This window comes from Telmatherina bonti (genome assembly GCF_933228915.1).
Source record: "Telmatherina bonti genome assembly, chromosome: 8".
NCBI lineage: Eukaryota > Metazoa > Chordata > Actinopteri > Atheriniformes > Telmatherinidae > Telmatherina > Telmatherina bonti.
In genome coordinates this window covers 33,686,726-33,710,371 of record NC_136626.1, presented here as the reverse complement: position 1 = coordinate 33,710,371, position 23,646 = coordinate 33,686,726, and the positions used below count along the sequence as shown (strand labels likewise).

Genomic DNA, 23,646 nt, shown 5'->3' with positions numbered 1-23,646 from the left:
TTTTTTCACGTCGGCGCGCCAAGTGTGGGATTGTGACATTTACCCAATTCCCACACCGCCTCACTCATCCCTCTCATTTTCACAGTCCAAAAACAAAAGTGTTTGTCTGATGTGCAACTGTGAGGTGGCTGAGTGGTTTATGCGAGGCACGCCCCAGAACCCGCTTTGGTACACATCCCGTCATAGACGCATGCAGTCTCACACACACACACACACACACACAGAGTCAGTCATAACACATGATGTAAGACTGGTTGGATTGGTTCGACTTAACGTGGAAAACTAGTGGATTTATATTTAACGTCTTCATACAAGATGAAGTGAATCAGCCACCGTCTGTTAACCTTTTACAGTAATAATTAACTTTTCTCCCTTTTTTCTTTGGACATCAAGAAGAATCAATGTTCTTTAACAGATAATGGTTAATTTTATAGTGAAAAGGTCCAAACTTGGAGCTGTAATCAGATGTTAAAGACTTACTGATGGCATTACATTCCCAAACCAATGTTTATTTCCACACATTGTAATAAAATCCAGTATATTTACTGAAACATTTGTTCAACAAACCAACAGAGATTTATGTTGAAAGGGTTATAATAAACAAAAAACAGTGAATAAAATGATAAAAACCGAGCTGTTGTTGCTGATTAAGCAATTTGAAGTCAGTAGAAGAGAGAATATTTATGGCATTACATTCCCAAACCAATGAGTAGAGGTTTATTTCTATACATTGTAATGAAATCCAATATATTTACTGAAAATTTTGTTTGACAAACCAACAGAAATCTACCTTAAAAGGGTTAAAATAAACAAAAAAAACTGAATAAAATGATAAAAACCGAGCTGTTATTGCTGATTAAGCAGTTTGATGTCAGTAAAATATAGTAGAATAGTAGAATAGAATAGAGCTGCAGAGTTTATAAAAAAAAATGCTCAGATTATTTGTTTGCTTGTTTTTACGTAACAAACCCATCACCGCTGCCTCCCGACTTTCCCTCGCTCGTGCTTTTTCCCACTAAGAATTTTCCATGTTGGATTATTCTGGTTGGTCTGCAGCAGCAGTCAGAGTAGTGATTAAAGTGTTGGTTCTCATCTCAAAGGAGGCTCCCCCACCTGATCCCAGGAGATCTTTCCTTAAGCTCCCGTAATCTCAACCCAATAGCCCGACTGCTGGACTGATGGACTGATGGCAGCGAGCCACTGAAGATGTCACCAGCTCGGCTTTGCTCTGCACATAGATGTGCTAATGCGCCCTTTTGAAGGCCTGTGGGATCTTCCACGAGACTTAGTGGACTGTGTACTGTACTTTTTGATGACTGTTCTTACAGAGACACACCTAATCCCTAACCCACACCTTAACCTCTTCCTGTCTAGGATGACTGTGACACACACAGATGCACAGAAAGGTGCAACACGTCAACATTTCCCAGAATATCTCCCTCACGGTTTCTCAGTGGCTCCTCCTGCCGTTGCCATGGTTTTCCCACTTTCACCATTAGACCAAAGAGAAACAGCCGGGTCATCCGGCGAAAGATGTTTTATCTTCTTTGCTTAACTAAATTAATGGATTGTTGCGAATGAGGCGGCATTGTTGGCTTCTGATGGAGCTATTGTGCGGCCAAAGATTGGTTGTGTTTGCCGTGTGTATTAGCTGCCACCACACATAGTCAAAGGAGAAGAATGTCATGGTTTGGGCTATCACTGGGACGCAGTAGAGCTCAGGGGGATTACAGTAATGGATTGAGGGCCTGAAGATAATACTTGTGTAAATACTGTTTGCCTCTTTTCTGAACCCTGTGCTCCTGGAGTAGGCTCCGTCTTTTTGAGAGCTAAGCTTGATGGCTGCATCTCACGTTGCGGAGGAGGAGGAGGAGGAGGAGGAGGAGGAGAGGCTGTGAATGCTCAAAGAGAAGAGTGTTCAAGCGAAAGGCAGCAAGACACGGCTTGTCCCTGGAACATCTGCGGGCCCGTCCCACGCCTCACGAGATGGGGCTGAGACTTGTTTGTGTCAAGAAGCGTGTCCCGACTCGCCCGTTGCGGAGACGAACCTTTAGAGCTGCAGATGGGAAAAAGGTGGAGGGGAAATTTTTAAAGGCAGAGTTGGGAAGGTTTTTATGATGGCTTTGGATATCTCCATTATCGTCATGGAAAAGTACATTCCCTCACAGTTTAGATTTGCCTTTTTGGTTATTTATTCAGGTTTTTTTCTTATGAGATGAGTTGATTAAAGCATTGTACGTTTAGAAAAAAAAATGGTGGGAAGAATATTAAAGAAAATCTGAATTCATGTTTAACACTCCAGAGAGCTCCGGTTTATCTGGCCAACAACCTCCCAGGAACGGCAGTGTGTAACTCTATGGGGTAAACTGGGATGGATACCTGACCCTTTAGGTGATCTATGGATGTTTTCCAGCTTTTCTATCCATCCAGAAGGTTCACAGTCCAGACACATCATGTAGTGTTTATTCAGAGGCTCTTTAAGCATATATAAAACCATTTTTTATCGCATCTTTATCATAAAACAAGGAGGCTTTCATTATCTCACTGTGTTGCTAAGAAACCTCTGTTTTAACCTGGAAATTATGATGAAGCCACTTCCTGTCAGACTTTGCACCAATCAGAGAGCTTAAACTGACGGTAACGTCCAATCAGGAGCAGCCAAAGATCAACAAGCGATGAGAAAAGCAGAAAAATAATGATCCTCTATGGCTGGAATAAAGCCAAGAAGACGTTTGGGAGGCGTGGTGGCGCCAAAAAGCAGCTGAGTTGGACTTGGTTTTGTACAAATATAAGAAGATAAACAGTAGCATAAATAAGGTGTAAATATGTAAGTAGTGTATGTTGTGTGTTTCAGACGAGAGAGAAGGATGTGAAGATGAGAAAAGGCTTGGTCGCTGCTCATCTGTGGTTTATTTCTACAAACTTCTGTTAATAAACTCTGCTTAGTTGTTTCTGGTTGAGCTTTCATTCATTTCATGACTTTAGCCTGAAAATCAGACAACTAAGGAAAAATAATCCTGTCTGGATGTTGACTGGGATTAAACAGGACAATAAATAAAGAAAGAAATAAAAGGGTTTTAAGTTTGAAGGGATCAATAGTAAAACAATAAGCGAATAGTTAAAGGTTCTCTCTGGAGTTGTCTCTTAAAAATCTTGTTTATGTCATTTATTCTTCACTTGAAAACATTTATTGACTTATTTTTGGTGTTTAATTTATTCATTCATTACTGAATAAAAAAGTTCTCCCAGGAACATTTGATTTAACTTCTTCTCATCCGTTTTAGTTTTGGTTTCAAATGTCTGGAGTTGTGGTGAAACAGTTTGTATTGGAGAGACGGTGCATCTGGAGTCCTGTGTGTGTGCAGGTGAGCCTCAGGACTGGTGTCATCACTAAGATCGGGTGGTTGAGATAAGAGCGGACCACGGATACCGGGCATTTTCTAGACTGATGGATAGGAAGAGTTTCCTCTAAAACATAAATCTTGGACAACTGTGATTTTGCTGTAAGAAACAGGTGCTTTGCTTCAGTTTCAGAGAAAAGAAGAGAGAGAAAGGGGGACAGTGGGTGGGGGGGGGGGGGGGGGGGGGGGGGGATTATAGTTGAATTAAACAGACTTGAGAGAAGCTGCAGGCATGACATGACATGTCAGGTATGAAGAAGACAAGACCAGAGGCGCCAAACAGTGCTTGTTTAAGGCCTGATGTTTGTCAGAACTTGACTGGTGCATGCGCCCGCAGCGCCTGTCAGGGAGAAAAGAACGCTACAGCTGTGGGCCTGCCTCAACCTGCAGCAAACAGGAAGCCTGTTTGTGTTCAAGTGCTGCAGGAGTTAGAAAGTAATCGCACACATGCTCCACGGTGCAAGCATCAGGGCAAATCGCACCTAGTCTGGACCCAGATTACTCTACTCTCTCCATGGTTCCAGCTTATGAATTGGTATTATTGGTCCCATTTTTGCATCCAGGTGAGTTGGTATGTAAACACATCCACTTTGGGCAGGGCCGGGTTAAAAGTGCACAGGCCCCTGGGCCCAGAGCGTTCCAGGGCCCCCCCCCTTCCCCACGCCAACATTGTGAAAATTGTGACTGATACACTGAAACGACATTTCTAACATCTCTCAGCCAGTGGTACCAGTAGCAACACACTGGACACTGTGGTGGAACTCTCTGGCTTTTATGTACATTTTGTTTCATGTCTAAACTGCTGGTGTTTGCCTCATGTGGGCCCCACATGGGCCCCAAGTGGGCCTCTGGGCTTGTGCCCATTGGATACTCCGGCCTTGACTTTGGGTCATTGGTTATGTTTTTGTGGCGCGCTGCCACGCGCACCCGTTGAACAGTCCGTCACGTGTGCTTCGCAAACATCATTTTCATTTGGATGATTGTGATTAAGTAGCTCTGCATTGTGCGCTGTGTATTTCTCTGCTGTGTGTTCACATTGTGACCAATGAAAGGCTCATAATTACATGTTAACACCTGAGCACCGCACCCAGTGTGATCCACTGAATCCCATCAGTCAACCAGTCGTCCTCCACCCTTAAACTGCATGCAGCTTTCAGCAGCAGCTCCTGCTCTCACTGCTCTGCAAACACAGCAGCACATAGTTGTGTCCTCAAAGCTTGTAACTGGAGGGCTGGGAGGGTCCGCTGGTGTGTGTGAGTGTGTGTGTGTGTGTGTGTGTGCGTGTGCAGGATACCATCTAAACAAACTTTGGTTTTCTACCTCCAAAACATCTCTGATTAGATCTTTGTGCGTGGAGTTGTGCTGTTTTCGCCTTCAGCTATGCAAAACGAGCTGTAGTTATTCAGAACGGCACACTGACCCTTCACGCCGCGCTCCTCAATCCTCTGCTTTCTTTCCTCGTTGGCTCTCTCTCCCGGCTTTGCTTGGCTTCTCCACCTCATTTAGCAGATTGACAGAGGCGTACGGGGAGTATCAGGTTAGAGGCGAGGGGACAAGCACCACCATTTATCTTAGTTTTTTTTTCTCTTCAGCGTCTTTCTTTGATTTTTTTAAGGAAGAATCTGTGTGACAACGCCTGAACTGTGCTCATCAGGTTAACAGGGTGAATTCATGCCTTTTTTTTTTTTTTTTTTAACAACCTTTCATTTGAGCCAGACTCTGGAGAGAAGCTGCTGTTATGGGTTTGTCTTGATTAAAGCAGAGGTTGTGCCTGAGGAGCAGAGTAGAAAATGTCCGTGCCAAGCTTGTGTAACGTTCCGAGTCAGCCCAGGCAGGTACTGGGATGAGCTCCTTTTTATTGGAACCACACTTAACAGAGGTGGAATTTAATGTTGCATTATTGTCAAACACAGCCCCGAGCGCTTTTCACAATGTTCACCTTTCTCAGAAATGAACCTGACAGGGAAATATTCCCCTCCACCCCCACCCTGTGTCTTCTGCACACAGAGGATTTAAAGCTCTGCTTGCACAGCTCTGATTTGAATGGTTTGTTTACACAGTTGGGTTGTGCCTATTAGTAACAATTCAGCCTTTCTGATGGCTTACTGCTTATCAATTCTAACAGTGCCAGGGATCAAGGCACATCCATTATTTATGACTCCTGGCGCGCAAACTTGAATGCGAGCCAGTTTGTGTGAGCAAGCATCAGGTTTTGGCTCCAGTCATGGACGGCTTCAGACCCACATTTTCATCTGACTGCAGCAGGAATTGTGCAGCCGGCCGACTGCAGCAGCAGCTCTGCTCTGTGTGACGCTTCAGGAGATGACCCCCCCCCCCATCCCTTGAAGATGAAAGCCAAGGATGCTTTAATTGCTCCTGGAGGGGTCCATATTTACGGTGTTCCTCGGAAGTCCCAGAGGCTTTCAGTGAAACATCTTACACACACTTGTAGCACCAAAACCTGTGTGTGTTTATTCTAGCAGGTCCTGATTGCATTTAAGCCATTTTAGCTTCAGGGAAGCCAAAGTGTGTCGTCTAGGCAACAGGTGTTACCTAGACCGGCCATGTTTACGTCCAAACCTCCTTTCCTCAATCAGTCAATGAAAACTTTATTTGTAGAGCATTTTCACATACCTGAAAGTAACCAAAGTGCTGTACAGGTAAAATGAAATAAATCAACATTAAAAGCACTAAAATAAAGACAAGAAAATAGTTAAAAAGCTAAACTAAGACAGAAAAGACCAACATAAAAAGATGAGTTTTCAAAAGAGATTTAAAACCACTGAAAGTCCCAGCAGACCTCACCGACAGAGGGAGACGGTTCCAGAGTTTGGGGGCTGCTGCAGAAAAATGAATCACTTTGTTTCATTTCTGTCGTTTTTTTTCCCACTTTGCAGTACTCCACAGAGCTGAAGAAGCTGTACTGCCAGATTGCGAAGACATGTCCCATCCAGATCAAGGTGCTGACCACGCCGCCGCAGGGGGCCGTTATACGGGCCATGCCTGTGTACAAAAAGGCTGAGCATGTGACTGAAGTGGTGAAACGCTGCCCGAATCACGAGCTCAGCCGCGAGTTCAATGATGGTGAGTTTTGTTTTTTTGTTTTTTTTTAATAAAAAAGCTCACATCCCTCTTCGGGTTGACGTTTACTGACACAAGCTGCGCTGCTTCCAGGTCAGATAGCTCCTCCGAGCCACCTGATCCGCGTGGAGGGAAACAGCCACGCCCAGTATGTGGAGGACTCCATCACTGGAAGACAGAGCGTACTAGTTCCATATGAGCCTCCCCAGGTGAGCAAGGCAGCTGACACACAGCTCCTCCTCCTCCTCCAGAGGAAGGTAGTCATGTTCATAAAAGCATAAAACAGGGGTGTCACACTCATTTATCTAAGGGGCCACATGGGGGATATTTTCACCTCAAGTGTTAAAAGGGTTTAGTGAGTTTTTTCCTTCCCACTGTCGCAGTGTGCTTGCTCAGGATGGGAGATTGAGATTGGCTTTCATTATGTTCTTTATTTTCTGTCTGTAAAGCGTCTTGAGATGGCATTGCCATGATTTGACGCTATATAAATAAAGTTTAATTGAATTGGAGTGATGGGAAAATAAAGGAAGATGATCACAATGTTTAGAAACATGAATAAAATGACATTTCTAGAGGAAAAAAAGTGAAGTTTTAACAATACCAGCTCATATATTGTTTCATTTTCTTTTTTCAGATATAAAAACTGCTTAATTTTACAGTTTTTATATATATATATATATATATATATATATATATATATATATATATATATATATATATATATATATATATATATATATATACATAGTTATATATATATACATAGTTGTTAAGTATTTATGCTTTATAAATAAATGACACATTGCATTTATTGTATTTATTTTGTCACCAAACATCACATCCCATGTTTGGAACAGAAAAATCCAGGTTTCACATTGTGATCAGAGGAACTACTTAAGCTCTGAAAGTTACTTTAGGTGTGTATACATGTACATTTCCAGGTGTGTGTCGTTATTCAGACCACCTGAACTGAAGTCTGATCGAATTGACAAGTTATTCTCCTGACTTGGAAAACTTTTTGATTTGAACATGAAGAATTCAGCTTCACAAGGACACATTAATAGTTACTTTTAACATCACCAGACTGGACCCTCTGGCTGGCCAGTTTGGCTCTGGTTTTATGTTTCATACCTCTGCATTAAATGTTGGCAGTAACAGCTGAGTCCTTGTATCCATAGTAACTAAATCAGAGTGAAATGAGGCCAAAGATGAGCTGAAATAAGAAGGAAGCAGTTTTTTCTGTCTGGTCACCTTCCTCCTCCTCCTCCTCTTCCTCAGGTGGGAACAGAGTTTACCACCATCCTCTACAACTTCATGTGCAACTCCAGCTGTGTGGGCGGAATGAACAGACGCCCGATTCTCATCATCGTCACTCTGGAAACCAGAGAGTAAGAGACACCATCATCCTCTTCGTCACCCTCTTCAGCCGCCCGCATGCCTCCAGCTTGTTTCTGACCGAGGCTCTGTGTCCCCCTCTCCTCCCTCAGCGGACAAGTATTAGGCCGCCGCTGCTTCGAGGCCAGGATCTGCGCCTGCCCAGGCCGAGACCGCAAGGCAGACGAAGATAGCATCCGCAAGCAGCACGTAACGGACGCCACAAAGAGCAATGAGGGTACGAAACGCCGTAAGTAGCGCTGGGTTGGTGACGGGCTGACAAGCTTTGGTCGTAACAGCATCAACCTGCTGCGCTCACTAACACTCAGCGCTCGCCATCGCTGCTGCCGCTTCCCTCCCTCGTCCTGCTCATTCACTCGTTTTTCTTCTTTTCCAGCCTTCCGCCAAGTTTCCCACGGCATCCAGCTGTCCACCATCAAGAAGAGGAGGTCTACAGACGAGGAGGTTTTTTGTTTGCCTGTAAGAGCTGCTTCACTCTTTCTCTGTTTTCATGGTTTAAAAGAAAACGCTCTGAGTTGTGGCCTTCTTTTCTCTTGTCCCTCTTTAGATTAAAGGCCGTGAAATTTACGAGATTTTGGTAAAAATCAAAGAGTCTCTGGAGCTCATGCAGTTTCTGCCGCAGCACACAATAGAGTCGTACAGACAGCAGCAGCAAAGTCTACTTCAGAAACAGTGAGTACCAGTTCAGATTGTAATGACACGGCGTTCAGACGCTGCTCTTCCCTCACACCCCGCCGTAGTCAGCTGTGTTTTTATGTTTTGACCAGAGAGCAGTGATGACTAACTGACTTCACATGACTGGTTGTTACTGGAAAAGTGGATTGCAGTGATAAAACCGTGACATTTTCCTTGATTGTATTTAATACTCCCAGTGAGGCATTGCAGACATCTAGAGAAGCTGACAATAAAGGTTCTACATCTGCTGTAATTCAGCTTCACAGGGTTGGAGCTGGGTTTTTTTTTTTTCCCCCTTTTCTCTCATGGGATGAGAGCCAAAGCTGATGAATCGTGACAAATGTACCTGGCTATGCTTTGTTAAGGAGAGCCTTCCAGAGGTTCACGCCTTTGGGTGCTTTGCCAGGTTTTGCACAACAGCACCAAAAGAAAATCTGCACCTCAGCTCCGTCTATAGGTGTCAACGTGATTAAAAGTGTCTGAGATGCACGTATTCTTCAACACGCCCGTTTTTCTGAAAGCTATAAAAACCTGGAAACAGCTCTGCGATGATAATTACTGCTTTTGTTCCCTTTGGGAGACTGGCAGCCTCACTGTGAGGTCATGCTTGCATCGGCACAGCTTAACGTTCAATAAACACACAAGTTATTACCTTTTTCCTGAGATTTTACACTGAATTCATCACATGCAGGAACCATTTCTGCTTTTATTTAGTTTAGGTTTCATCCTATAAGGATATTGCTCGCTGGTTCATCCCTCAGGCATGTGCAGCACTGAAAGGTTTTGTCCTCGCCACCTACTGGGTGGGCCGCACCTCAGCCATCAAGAGTAAACCGGACTAAGACTGGACAACCGGCTGCCATTATTTCTTAAGCCTGCAGAGCACTTAGAAGACTAGATAGCTACACCCAGTAAGAATGACAAAGATCTCTGGCGAGTGTTCAATCTGCCAGACCAGCTTCTTAGATCTCACCTGATCTGAGGATGCAACCAGAGCCGGACTACATGCCGGGCGAACACGAACAATATCCACTTTTCCAGCCCTGCACCTCTCCCATCTCTTCCACTGTTAAGGGCTTTGTCCTGACGAAGACCGAAACAACACGTGGACGTCTGTTTTCAGATGAAGCAGCAGCACGTATGTTTCCTGGACAGACAGATGGACAGACTGATCAGCAGGGTCATGTTGATCTCCTGCCGTTCAGCAGGAAACTTTGCTGTCATGCTGTGATGTTTGTCTGAACTCTCCAGTTAGAGCTGCAGGAACTTCTGGTGAAGATTTTCATCTCCAGAGTTCCTTAAGGAAAGGAAAATCTGGGCTTTTACTTCCATAACTTCCTGGTTCAGAAGAAAACGGGCGGGATGAGACCCATCCTATATCTGTCTCTGTTTAACAAACCGATCAAAACGATGTGGTTCGTCATGCTGACGATCAGACAGGTGTTGGAATCCAACTGGTTCTCCTCCAGCAGCCTAAGACACACATATTTACCTTTTCCAATCATCCACTCTACGTCTCTCAGCGATGTTATCTCCATCTGGATGACTTCTACGATCCAGCGATAAAAACACGGAAGAAGCTCATCTCCCAGCAGATTAGAGCATTGATTCTGTGTCAGAAGAGACACGTGATCATGGTTCTTCTCACTGTAGAAGGTGGTCCAGCATTTTCGCCACTACTGCAGGATCAGCAGGTTCTGATCCAAACTGACAACAGGATGATTTCACAAGTCCAGAGCAAACTATGGTTCCTGTTGAAACGCCAAAACGTGCCTTAAGTAGGGGTGGACACTGATCTTTCCACTCCTGGATTGGATCCTCCAGAAGGTCTCTGTGCTCATTCTACCAGAGAGATTTCCTCGTCCACAGCTTTGCATGGAGGGAGGACAGTGGAGGACATCTGGACTCCAGCTTCATGGGCCTCTCTTATGTTCTTTTATCTGGTTTTATCTGCAAGATGTCTCCAGTTTCACTATGAACCAATCTGCTGAGTGTTTGCCAGTGATGGATATGCTTTCTTTTTTCTGCCTGTTGGCATTTGGAGGGATTCTCTTCCTCCTACTCTGCTCAGGTTTAGACTGTTACACTGCGTAACCAGCTGGATCTGATGCAGAGTTGCACAGCCCTTCCAGTTGTGGGCCTCACTAGCTCCTAAAAGAAGAAACAGCTGTTTTTTGGAGACGATTGTCTGATCCCAGTCCAACGCATGTTTGTAGCCGAGGTAGGGCCCACCTGATAGGTGCACATGGATTTAAGTTGTTAGTGCTGCACGTGCACGGGAGGGATGAACACACTCGCAACAACTTCTAGAGTGGAGGCTTTACTCTGACGTTAATCTTTGTAACCAGGGTTGTGTTGCACGTTTGCTACTTCTTGTCTGCATCTAAAATAAACTCTTCAGTTTACAGCAAATGTTTCCGAGCTTTCTTTCTCTTCATTCATGCTGTGATCTGTGTGTGCACAGCGCCATCTTCTGGCCAGCGGTGCTATCACACCACGTCCTGTCAGCTCATCCTTCACTCACAAAAAGTTAGATATTCAGGTTTTTATGAAAACTGGAGACTAAACCTCTGAATACTCATGTACAGCTTATTGTAGTCATGTACGTATTGCAGAACATGCTGCACAATGACAAGATGATTAACCATTTAAACTCCAGTATGTCTCTGGTGCCTCTAATGTCAACAGTCTGTTTAATTCTGACAGGTAAAAATCAGTATAGGTAATCTAGGTTTTCCAGGCATTAATATAATTGTAAATAGTACAAATCAGCGGGAGCAAGAAAAAGTGTAAACATGTAAACAGTGTGTGTTGTGTGTTAGTTTCCAGATGTGAGAGAATAATCTGCAGATGAGTGCAGGCTTGGTCACAGCTGATCTGCATGTTATTTCTACACAGTTCTGTTAGCAATCTATTCTGTTTGGTCGTTTTTCATTATATAAATGACATTTAACCACATTTTAGTCCCATAATCGGACGGCTGGGAATGTCAGCTGATTCGGTTTTACATTTAAAAAAGAACAAAACCCAGGTGGGCCCACAAACAGTGAAACGGCCTGGAGTTTTAGGGTTAAACACCAACAAAATGTTCTGGCTTGTTATCATTCTACTGCACACAACTTATTGTGGTGATATACAGCTGACACGGTTTGGCACAGGGAAATGAAGGAAATACAGCTCCACTAGTCTACATAAATATCCATTAAGCATCAACTTTTCGGCATTTTCTGTAAATTCCAGCCAGACGTTGCATTTCGCTGAGTTTTCGCTGAGTGTAGGTTGAGCAGTTTTCTGAAGTTCTGGTCCTCTCCAGGATGTCTAACTCCTCTCCTCCACCTGTGAGCCCTTATTTCTGCTTTCTCTCTTCTCTCTGGTTCCTCCCTGCAGCCTGATTAAAACCCGTCTGGGTCGCCAGCTCCTGGAGCCTGCAGGAGAGCAGAGGTGGCGCTGCAGTTCCTCCTGAAACTCTGCTCCACATTCCTCCTCGGATCTCCTCTCTGTCTCCTTTTCATCAGCTTTGGTTTTTCTCTTCCGCCTCCCTCTGGCTGCTCTGGGATTCTGCTCTGGGGATGTTTGTTTCTTCCACCTGCTCTCCTGCAACACATCCTCCTGGATGTTGGACAGAACAACTTGCATGCTTTGTTTTTGTCCTTCCAAACTTTATTTTTTTGGGTTAATTTTGCCCCTCGGACTGCTTCATCTTCAGTATTGAAGTTTTATTTTGAATTTTATTATCTTTTTTCTAGTTCACTTGACTTACAGAGATGAGTTGAGTGGATATCGTGCCTTTGCTTTGTCACGAGAGCTGGACTCGAATGTTGGTGGGTTTTTTGGGGCGGGGGGGACGTTGTCATTGGGAGAAGTTTTTGTCAGTGCTGGTCATGTTTTCTAAAGTCACTGCAGGACAGTTTGTGTGTTTTTCTTGAATAAAATGTCTTTTAACAGAGAAGTTGAGCTTTGTGACGTACTCTGTGTCAGAATCCAATAAAAGAGCTTTTTGTTGCTTGAATCTTCTCTTTGTTTTCCTACAAATGAGGTCGGATTGTTTAAGTTTATTTATGTTGTGCAGAAAACTTATTTCCAGGCCTCCTCTCTCCCGCCCCAGATCCCCCATGCCGTCTCAGCCCTCCTTCGGCTCCAGCTCCCCGACTCACGGAAAAGTCAACAAGCTGCCGTCTGTCAGCCAGCTCATCAACCCCCAGCAGCGCAACACGCTCACCCCATCCAGCATGTCCGGAGGCCTCACTGACAGTAAGTGTCTCCCGTTGTTACCCCTCCTGCCTGTCTCAGGACATTTAACCCCCCCGCCTAAACTCCCACCACCAAACCCCAGTCTTCCCGTCCCTTCTGGGCTCGTTCTGTTGGACGGCTTGTCCAGGCTTACGCCCCGCCCGCCTCGCTAATAACAAAAAGCTTCATCCTAGAAGAGAATGTGATCCTGCAGGAGCAAGGCTGGATTATCCTATGGGCATTATGGGCACAGGCCCAGGGGCCCACACCCTCTTGGGGCCCATGTAGGGTATAACCCAGCAGTTCGGACATGAAACAAAGTGTACATGAAAGTCAGACAGTTACATCACAGTGTCTAGTGTTGAGAAATGTTAGAAATGTTGTTTCATAGTGTATCATTCACAATTTTGCAGTGGTGAAGGGGGCCCCTGGGACACTCTGTTACCAGAGGCCTCTGCACTTTTAATCCGGCCCTGCGCAGGAGCTGTTGTGATGCATCGTGTGTCATGTTGAAAGTAACCTCTGCCAGTCCCCTCCCACGTTTCAGCCGGTGTTTCAGCCGCTTGAGCCCGGAGCAGAGGGAGAAAAAGGCTCACAGTAGCTCCTTTTGTCTCTGCAGTGACTCACATGATGGGCACTCACATCCCCATGAACGCTGACATGAGTTCACTGAGCCCCACACACGCACTGGAGCCACAGCTACCCCTGGTGCCCTCCTCCCACTGTACCCCCCCTCCTCCATACCCCATGGACAGCAGCATCTCCAGGTACCTCAGCACAGCTTAGCGCCTCACATCCACCCCACTTCTCTGCTTTTGGTTTTTAGTGTGCGGCTCAATGTGTCAGACCAAAAATATACTTGCTTTTAATTAAATGTGTTTATCATGGCCGCCGCCTCTTCGCTGCGCTTGTCTGAAGCGTTGTTTGTACGCTTCCTCAGACGTATGAGAGTGACCAATGAGGGGCGGTGTACTGCCCAGAAGCAGGGGCGCCACCAGGAATTCTGGGCCCTATAAAAGACAATGGCATAGACCCCACCACTTGATCGCAAATTTTAGATTTTTGTTTTTTCACTTCAAGCTGATAAAAAATAGCTTTTTATGGGAATAATAAAGATATAGGGCTGTTTAAACCTTTATGGGGCAAGTGACTATTTTTGATCACTTTGTTTCTTCTCATATTCAGCATGCAACTATTTTTTGTTAATGTAACAGAATGGAGGTCTTGGTTCATACCGGAAGGACAATTTTAGGTTAAAATTCCGAGTGCCCTATAAAGGGTTAAATCACGGTGCATACATCTAACTAGGTTATTTTAATATTCATGGTTTATCAGTTTATATTACTGCTATATTTTATTACAACCTTTGAAAAAAGTATTTATTATTTTTAATGAAGGTTTGATGATTTTCTTATATAGTTTGTACATCTTTTTGGGCCCCTATCAAGTCATGGGGCCCTTTGAATCTTCCTAACTCCCCCCCACCCCCATATGGTGCCTCTGCCCAGAAGGCCAAAGGTTTGACAGCGGTCTGATCCTGATCTGTTATCTTTACAACGTTTAACGCCAGACAGACAGCTGGACATCCGTTCTGTTTTACCAGTCACCATGGAAACATGCTGAAATAACCAGAAACATGCCTATTGTTACTAGTGTTAGTATATGTGTGAAGTGTAAACATCACTGCAGGTCAGATGTGTGTTTATCACTTATTTACACCCTACAAATTCATCAAAGTGCTCTGGTCCGAGTGCTCTCCTCCGCCCCCTAGTGGACCGGTCCGGTATCAAACCATAGGAAATATTTAAAAGCAAGTATATTCCCAGCTTTCCATGCATGAACAGGGTGCGGATTATCCTTCACTGCATCACACTTGAAATATTTATTCCCCTCATCAACTCTTATGTTTGTTTGTTTTGTCGGGTTGTGAATGTGGCATGTTTGTAGTTTCAGTACAAGATCTTTCAAACCGACTGAGCACACAGTAAACACAGTACACGCTGTGTGAGAGACAGACACAGGAGCCGTGACTGAAAACACACATCATGAGGAGGCGTTTCTACTCTGCAAGTGGACAAAACTGTACTGAAGAGCAGACAAACCAGTTTTATATTATTTTCTGTATTGATTCTAGTTGGGAAACAGTTTCTATTCTACAGTCATTTAGCAGACACTTTTATCCAAAGCGACGTACATATGAGTGAGAACAACACAAGCACAAAATCAAACAGTAGAGGACATCGTAGGAAGGTGCTGGTGGACTGTCCAGTTGGACGCAGGTCTTTCCATGAAGCGCTACAGGTTCATTCGTGGTTCCAGTCTGTGCAGTGGGCTGTCATGTCAGATGAGGGTTCAGGTCCTCGTGCGCTGTGTTCATAAACCTGACTGCATAGCGGTGACAAACACGCGCTTAAAGACAAGATATCAGGCTCCACCTCCAGATTGTCAAGGCTTCAGCAGAGGTGATCAGCCGTTTGCCACCATGGACCACATCAGTTCAGACCACAGGTGTCAAGCTCCAGTCCTGGAGAGCCGCTATCCTGCAGGTTTTTGTTGTCTCCATGCTCCGACCCACCTCACTGAAACTCAAAAATTGTTTGACAAGAAGCTGCTGGATCTATTTGATCTGAATCAGCTGTGTTGGTAGAGGGAAACAACAAAAACCTGCCAGATACTGGCCCTCCAGGACTGGAGTCTGACACCCCTGGCATAGATGGTGGACGGTTAGGGTCTCTGCAGTGCAGAAATTCCTCCTCGTGACGTGTTGCAACTGGTTCACTCACGTTTCCATTTTCATGTGTTGCTTCTGGTTGTGAGCTTGTACATGAAGCTCCCAGAAGGCGAGCTGTGATGTCACTTTATTCACCTCATTTCACTACATCAAGTCAATTAAATGATGAAACCAGTTTGAACTGGATCAGCTAAAAACACAGTAAGCAAATGGATCAGTTCAGACAAAAGTCCCACCGTGAGCTCACAGCTTTCTTTAAACACATTTAAAGTCCGGACGATTGTGTCTGTGTCTTCAGAGTGTGATGAAGAGTTTGCTAATCAGTTTCCTCCTCCTCCTCCTCCTCCTCCTCCTGCAGCTTCCTCATACGGCTGGGCTGCGCAGGCTGCCTGGATTACTTCACAGCACAGGGTCTAACCAACATCTACCAGATTGAGAACTATAACTTGGAGGTGAGCCCTTCCCTATCCAACACCAGTCATATGATGGGTTAGAGAGAAGAAAGGGCCCAGCCGCCTCGCTGCGAATACTAACGCTCCCCTGTGTAATGACCATTAGGACCTGTCCAGGCTGAAGATCCCTGCTGAGTTCCAGCACCTCATCTGGAAGGGCATCATGGAGCACCGACAGGCCATGGATTTTTCCACCCCTCCGCACATAGTGCGCACCGCCAGCGGAGCCTCCACCGTCAGCGTGGGCTCCTCCGAGGCCCGAAGCGAGCGCGTCATCGACGCCGTGCGCTTCACTCTCCGTCAGACCATCTCCTTCCCGCCTCGCGACGAGTGGTCCGACTTCTCCTTCGACCTGGATTCCCGCCGTAACAAACAGCAGCGCATTAAAGAGGAGGGAGAGTAAGAGCAGCTCGGCCTCCTCCCCGCTCCTCTTCCCACGCCATCTTTGGAACATTTCATCTAACGCCGCTGAGAACAAAACCCATCACCGAAATGCACTTATCTTCCAGATTTTTCCTGCAGAGGAGAACCGTCTTCTTGAGGAGAGGTGCTTTTTGTATTTTGCTTTTTTTTTATTTTTTATTTCTTGAGAGCACTTAAGAAATGGAGTTTTTCGGTGTTGCTTGGAGATCGTGTTGCTGATTCATTCCCAAGCGTGACTGGACACAAGCATCACAGGGACTGGCTCGTTCTGCCGCGGACCACTGCAAGCCTGCTTTAGCTTCTATTGCTTTTGACTTTTCACCCTTATGTTAGTCGACTACACTGGTTTCCATTGGAGCTGGTGTCAGTATTGATTTATAAACATTTCATTTATTTGTAAGAAGTATTAAGTCACTGGACCTGCAACTGGTTTCCTGCCGTCGCTTCTCATCTTTAATGTTTTGGATTGTGTGATGAGGCATCACTTTATTGATCAGATATGTGTACGACCTTTTCCAGGCCTGATGCTCTTGACCCAGTGTTTTATATGACTGATGGTGCTTTTTTTTTTTTTTTTTTTTTTTTTTTTTTTTTTTAACTGTTATAGAAACTTTTTTTTTTCTTTTATTGTGGCAGAGTTGTTTGGTGTCAGCTGAGCATGTTTTTTTTTATTTTTATTTTTTATTTTTTATTAAGTAATGAACCACATTTCTAAAACTGGCCCCAGTTCTTAAACACTGACAGAAATGTATATACATTTGTATAGTCTCCCTGCAGAAAACATCTTCATTCACAGCAGTAACCACAACAAACAGCTGAGCATTGTTAGCGCAGGTAAACTCTGCAGTTTCATATTTTTGTACAATGTATTTGTAAATATTTTCCAATGTATTTGATATAAATTTGAAATAAATATCCAAACTTGCTGTATTGCATGTCAAAACCTCTCCGTGTCGATTCATTTCCTTTTGAAGAAGACTGTATCCATGATTTTAATGCTACAACTTTATCTGAAGTTAAAGTCTCGGAAACATGAGCAGAAGATGCAGGAAAGTTTTATTTTCTTGATCTTCATGAATCATCTGGCTTTTAGTTTTTCTGTGTTCGATGCATCTTGTGTTGTTTCTAACAACCTCAGACAGGTTTGATCTTTAGTTTCCAGCTGAGCTTCATTAAAGGGAAACGACTGAAGGAGCTTGTTCCACATTATGAAGAATGCAGTCTGGGGGAAAAGAAGCATCTTTCTGCAAACCTTTCAGGGAAACTTCAGCGAGATCATGGTGCTGTTAAAGATGAGTGTGTGATTCAGAGCAAACGTGTGTGTTCAGATAAAGTCAGAAGAAGGAACGTCTCCATCAGGAAAACGCATCATGTTCAGAGATCAGCTGTTAAAAAGCAGGAGCAGGTACACGTGGACACAACTGTTGGTTCCCTTCGGTCAATGAAAGAAAAACACAGCAATAACTTGAATCTGACAAAAGGAATAATAATAAAAATTCTATCAAATTAAACAGAAGAAAGTCAGACATTGCTTTTCAACTGTGTTTCAACAGAATTATATAAAAAATGATGAAACAGGCCTGGACAAAAATAACGGTACACCTAGAAAAGAGAATAATGCTACCAAAGGGAAATGTTAATCCAAGATGTGTCCACTAGTCAGCATCACAGGTGTCTACAGTCCTGTAATCAGTCAGTGGGCCTACATACAGGACTGCAGGGAGTCACTGTGCTGTTTGGTGTCATGGTGTGTACCACACTCAGCATGGACCAGAGGAAGCAAAGGAAAGAGTTGTCTCAGGAGATCAGAAGAAACATTGTAGACCAGCAAATTAAAGGTAAAGGCTATAAGAGCATCTCTAAGCAGCTTGATGTTCCTGTGACTACAGCTGCACATATTGTTTAGAAATCTAAGATCCATAGGACTGTAGCTGACCTCCCTGGACGTGGCCGCAGGAGGAAAACTGATGATGAATCAAAGAGACAGATCATACGAATGGTAACAAAAGAGCCCAGAAAGACTTCTAATGAGATTAAATATGAACATCAGTGTCAGATCACACCATCTATTGTTGTTTGAGCCAAAGTGGACTTAATGAGAGACGACCAAGGAGGACACCATTGTTGAAAACAAACCATAATAAAAAACAATTTTCCAAACTACATGTTGACAAGCCGCAAAGCTTCTGAGAGGACGTCCTACGGACAGATGAGACAGAAATGTAACTTTTTGCCACATCAGCTCTATGTTCAGATAGAAAAATGAAGCCGCCCCTGCTGTGAAATATGGAGGATCCGTTATGTTCTGTTATGCTGCATCCACACAGGGTGTCTTGAATCTCTGCAGGTACAATGAAATCTCAAGACTATCAAGAGATTCTAGGGAGAAATGTGCTGCCAGTGTCAGAAAGCTTGGTCTTAGTCGCAGGTCATGGGTCCTGCAACAGGACAATGAACCAAAACATGCAGCTAAAAACAGTCAAGAATGGCTGAGAGGAAAACACTGGACTATTCTAGAGTGGCCTCTATGAGCCCTGACGTAAATCCTACAGAGCGTCTTTGGAAGGAGCTGAAACATGGTGTCTGGAAATCTTCAAACCTGAGACAACTGGAGCAGTTTGCTCATGAGGAGCCAGAATACCTCATGAGAGCTGCAGGAGTCTCACTGATAGTTACAGGAAACGCAAACGACCTCCTGACAGCAACTTTGAATAAAAACCAGAATTTCTTCTCAATTTTTAGAAAAAAGAAAGATGATACCCCCTCCCTGAGCCGCCACCTTATCATGGTGGAGGGGTTTGTGTGTCCTGAAGTTCCAAGCAGCTATGTTATCGGGGGCTTTATGCTCTTGGTAGTGTGGCAAGAGCCAAGAGAGGACTTCAAACTGTCCGACAACACCAAACTGGGGGGTGGGACTCTCACCCCAGTCACCATAAATGAGAAGACCGGTCCAATTAAATGCACCATCGTAGACGGATTCAATCCAAGAGAACACAGTTTTATTTAACAATTCCTTAAAACCAAGTATTAATTAACACAGCCTGGTTACTGCCCTGAAAACAGAAAAAGAACATGCAAAGGAAAATAAACCACTTCACACACACAAGTATGGTTTAAAGATGCAGGCAAAAAAATAAAACACAAATCTTCTGTTAAAACCTTTGCTGTAGTCACAGTAAGTGCTGGATTACCTGTTGCACTGATGGGGGTACACAATTATTCAGGGCCTGGTCATTGGGCCGCCCGCAGTCTGGACAAATGGCCAGGGTTCACAGTGGAGACAAAACAGCAGCTCTTTTCTCAGGCCCGACGTTCCCTGTCCCACAAGGAGGAGAAGGGAAGAGCCAGGAGTACTGCTATCCCATACTGTACTGCTACTCTAGCTCAGCCGATCCATACACCTCAAAAAGGTGAAGCTGCCCAACTCTGCTGATGCTGAGTAGAATGGCAAACTGTAGAAAGTAGCTGGTATGACACCCTGAAACCATCAAAATGCCAGTTGCCAAGAAAAGGATGTCGGTACCTACATGCAGAGCAGTGGGGTTGAAGTTCAGGCTACACTAGCCACACCAATCAGACCGCATCAGACCAGGCAAGGGAGACGCACCGAAGGAGAAAACACCTGCCTGGATATAAAGGCACCCAGCTCCTTGCAATAATTGGTGATGTGCTGCAGCTTGGAGGTGCAATGTGGGGGGAGGAATCCCACTCCACCACAGTAAGGTCACCCATGGCAAACAGGTGTCCAGGGGAGGGACCAGACTAAGTGCAGCCCAGCGACCCCCATCATGACGACCACTGGCAGAAATGCTCCCTTGCCCGGACGCAGGTCACCGGGGCCCGCCTCTGGAGCCAGGCCTGGGGGTTGGGGCATGAGAGCGAGCGACTGGTGGCCAGGCCTTCGCCCTTTGGACCCGGTTGGGTTTAGCCTGAAAGGGTTACATGGGCCCCACCTCCCGTGGGCTCACCATCTGCAGGAGGTTGGGTGCAATGTGAGCTGGGCGGCAGCAAGAGGAGGAGACCATGGATGTCCGATCCTCAGCTACAGAAACTGGCTCTACAGACGTGGAACATCACCTCGCTGGTGAGGAAGGAACCTGAGCGTGTGTGCAAGGTTTAGCGGTTCTAGCTAGATATAGTTGGACTCACCTCAACACATGGCTTGGACTCTGGAACCAGTTCCCTCTAGAGGGGCTGGACCTTTTTACACTGTGGAGTTGCTCATGGTGAGAGGTACCAAGCAGGTGTGGGCATTCTCATTAGCCCCCGGCTTGGTGCTTGTACATTGGGGTTTACCCCGGTGGACGAGAGGGCAGCTTCCCTCCGCCTTCGGGTAGGGGGATGGGTTCTGACTGTTGTCTGTGCTTATGCACTGAACAGCAGTTCAGAGTACCCACCCTTTCTGGAGTCTTTGGAAGGAGTGTTCTTTGGAAGGAGTGTCCCCTCCTTCTGGGGACTCCCTTGTTCTGCTGGGGAACTTCAATGCGCACGTGGGCAATGACAGTAAGACCTGGAAGGGAGTGATTGGTATGCATGTCAAACCCCTCACCCCCCCTGAACCCAAATGCTGTTTTATTGTTTTGTTAACTTGTGCTCATCATGGATTGTCCGTAACGAACACCATGTGGACATAAAAGTGTCCATATGTACACCTGGCATCAGGACTCTCTGGGCCGCAGTTCGATGATCCACTTTGTAGTCATATCATCGGACCTGCGGTCACATGCCTTGGACACTCATTTGAAGGGGGGGGGGGGGGCGAGATGTCAACTGATCACCACCTGGTGGTGAGTTGGCTCAGGTGGTGGGGGAGGAGGCCGGTCAGATCTGGCAGTTGTTGTGAGGGTCTGCTGGGAACGCCTGGCTGAGTCCCCCGTCAGAGCGAGCTTCAACTCCCACCTTCAGCAGAGCTTCAACCATGTCCCGAGTGAGGCGGGGGACATTGAGTCCGAATGGGCTGTGTTCCGTGCCTCTATTGCTGAGGCGGCCGGCCGGAGCTGTGGCTGTAAGGTTGTTGGTGCCTGTCGTGGTGGTAATCCCAGGACTCGTTGGTGGACACCAACAGTGAGGGATGCTGTCAAGCTGAAGAAGGAGTCCTATCGGGCCTTCTTGGCCTGTGGGACTCTGGAGGCAGCTGATGGGTACTGGCGGGCTAAGCGGCATGCGGCTTTGGCTGTTGCCGAGGCAAAAACTCGGGCGTGGGAGGAGTTCGGCGAGGCCATGGAGAAAGACTTCCGGATGGCTTTGAGGAGATTCTGGTCCACCATCCGGCGGCTCAGGAGGGGGAATCAGTGCTCCATCAATACTGTGTACAGTGGAGATGGGGAGCTGCTGACCTCAACTCGGGACGTAGTGGGTCGGTGGAAGGAATACTTCGAAGACCTCCTCAATCCTACCAACACGTCTTCCGATGAGGAAGCAGAGCTGGCGGACTCAGGGGTGGACTCTCCTATCTCTGGGGCTGAAGTCGCTGAGGTGGTCAAAAAGCTCCTTGGCGGCAAGGCCCCGGGGGTGGATGAGATCCGCCCGGAGTTCCTTAAGGCTCTGGATGCTGTGGGGCTGTCCTGGCTGACACGCCTCTGCAGCATTGCGTGGACATCAGGGGCAGTACCGCTGGATTGGCAGACTGGGGTGGTGGTCCCCCATTTTAAGAAGGGGGACCACACCCCAGTGTTCCAATTACAGGGGAATCACACTCCTCAGCCTCCCTGGTAAGGTCTATTCAGGGGTCCTGGAGAGGAGGGTCCGCCGGATAGTTGAATCCCGGATTGAGGAGCAGTGTGGTTTTCGTCCTGGTCGCGGAACAGTGGACCAGCTCTATACCCTCTTTGGGGTCCTGGAGGGGGCATGGGAGTTTGCCCAACCAGTCTACATGTGTTTTGTGGACCTGGAGAAGGCATTCGACCGTGTCCCCCGGGGGCTCCTGTGGGGGGTACTCCGGGAGTATGGGGTACCGGACCCCCTTGTAAGGGCTGTCCGGTCCCTGTACGACAGGTGTGAGAGCTTGGTCCGCATTGCCGGTAGTAAGTCGGATTCGTTTCCGGTGAGGGTTGGACTCCGCCAAGGCTGCCCTTTATCACCGATTCTGTTCATAACTTATATGGACAGAATTTCTAGGCGCAGCCGAGGTGTTGAGGGGATCCGACTTGGTGGCCTCAGGATTGGGTCCCTGCTTTTTGCGGATGACGTGGTCCTGTTGGCTTCATCTGGTCGTGATGTCCAGCTCTCGCTTGAGCGATTCGCGGCCGAGTGTGAAGCGGCTGGGATGAGAATCAGCACCTCCAAATCTGAGACCATGGTCCTAAGCCGGAATAGGGTGGATTGCCCTCTCCGGGTCGGGAGTGAGGTCCTGCCTCAAGTGGAGGAGTTTAAATATCTCGGGGTCTTGTTCACGAGTGAGGGAAGGATGGAGCGCGAGATCGACAGACAGATCGGTGCGGCGTCTGCAGTAATGCGGGCTCTGCGCCGGTCTGTCGTGGTGAAGAAGGAGCTGAGCCAGAAGGCGAAGCTCTCGATTTACCAGTCGATCTACGTTCCTACCGTCACCTATGGTCATGAGCTGTGGGTCGTGACCAAAAGAACGAGATGTCGTATACAGGCGGCTGAAATGGGTTTCCTCTGCAGGGTGGCCGGGCTCACCCTTAGAGATAGGGTGAGGAGCTCGGTCATCCGGGAGGGGCTCAGAGTAGAGCCACTGCTCCTCCGCATCGAGAGGAACCAGTTGAGGTGGCTCGGGCATCTGGTCAGGATGCCTCCTGGACGCCTCCCTGGTGAGGTGTTCCAGGCACGTCCCTCTGGGAGGAGACCCCGGGGAAGACCCAGGACACGCTGGAGGGATTATATCTCTCGGCTGGCCTGGGAACGCCTCGGGATCCCCCCCGCAGAGTTGGCAAATGTGGCTGGGGAGAGGGAAGTCTGGGCTTCCCTGCTTAGGCTGCTGCCCCCGCGACCCGACTCCGGATAAGCGGCAGAAGATGGATGGATGGATGGATGGATGTACGCAAAGCAGCACTGACAGATCGTGTGTTGTGAACGAGAGCATAAATTAAACAGCAGAGGCCTGCTGCAAATAGAACCGATTAATCTCATCCCAGCCCTAACAGTCGTATACTAGCATAAGAGTTTAGCTACTCACTTGCTCAGCCTAATCTCCAGCTCAAACGGAGCTCAGGACACCACCACCGACCTTCATCTTTTCCAACACCTCGTTCATCCCAGTAGCCAGAAAACCCCGCCATCTTTGCACCTTTAACCAATC

General features: G+C 46.4%; 1 protein-coding gene across 2 annotated transcripts in view; it reads left to right on the top strand.

Moving 5' to 3' along the window:
• The window catches only part of tp63 (tumor protein p63), a 36,353-nt gene extending 19,296 nt beyond the window's left edge, over positions 1–17,057 (top strand). Inside the window, exons 5-14 of one of the 2 annotated variants that reach the window (XM_079245110.1) lie at positions 6,299–6,485; positions 6,576–6,691; positions 7,761–7,870; positions 7,970–8,106; positions 8,254–8,336; positions 8,425–8,549; positions 12,658–12,803; positions 13,402–13,549; positions 15,872–15,965; positions 16,072–17,057. In XM_079245110.1, coding sequence (XP_079101236.1) covers positions 6,299–6,485; positions 6,576–6,691; positions 7,761–7,870; positions 7,970–8,106; positions 8,254–8,336; positions 8,425–8,549; positions 12,658–12,803; positions 13,402–13,549; positions 15,872–15,965; positions 16,072–16,368 — 1,443 coding nt within the window. In that variant the 3' untranslated portion in view covers positions 16,369–17,057. The remainder of the gene's footprint in view (positions 1–6,298; positions 6,486–6,575; positions 6,692–7,760; positions 7,871–7,969; positions 8,107–8,253; positions 8,337–8,424; positions 8,550–12,657; positions 12,804–13,401; positions 13,550–15,871; positions 15,966–16,071) is intronic. The other variant, XM_079245111.1, reaches the window with a different exon arrangement.
• The last annotated feature ends 6,589 nt before the right edge of the window (positions 17,058–23,646 follow it).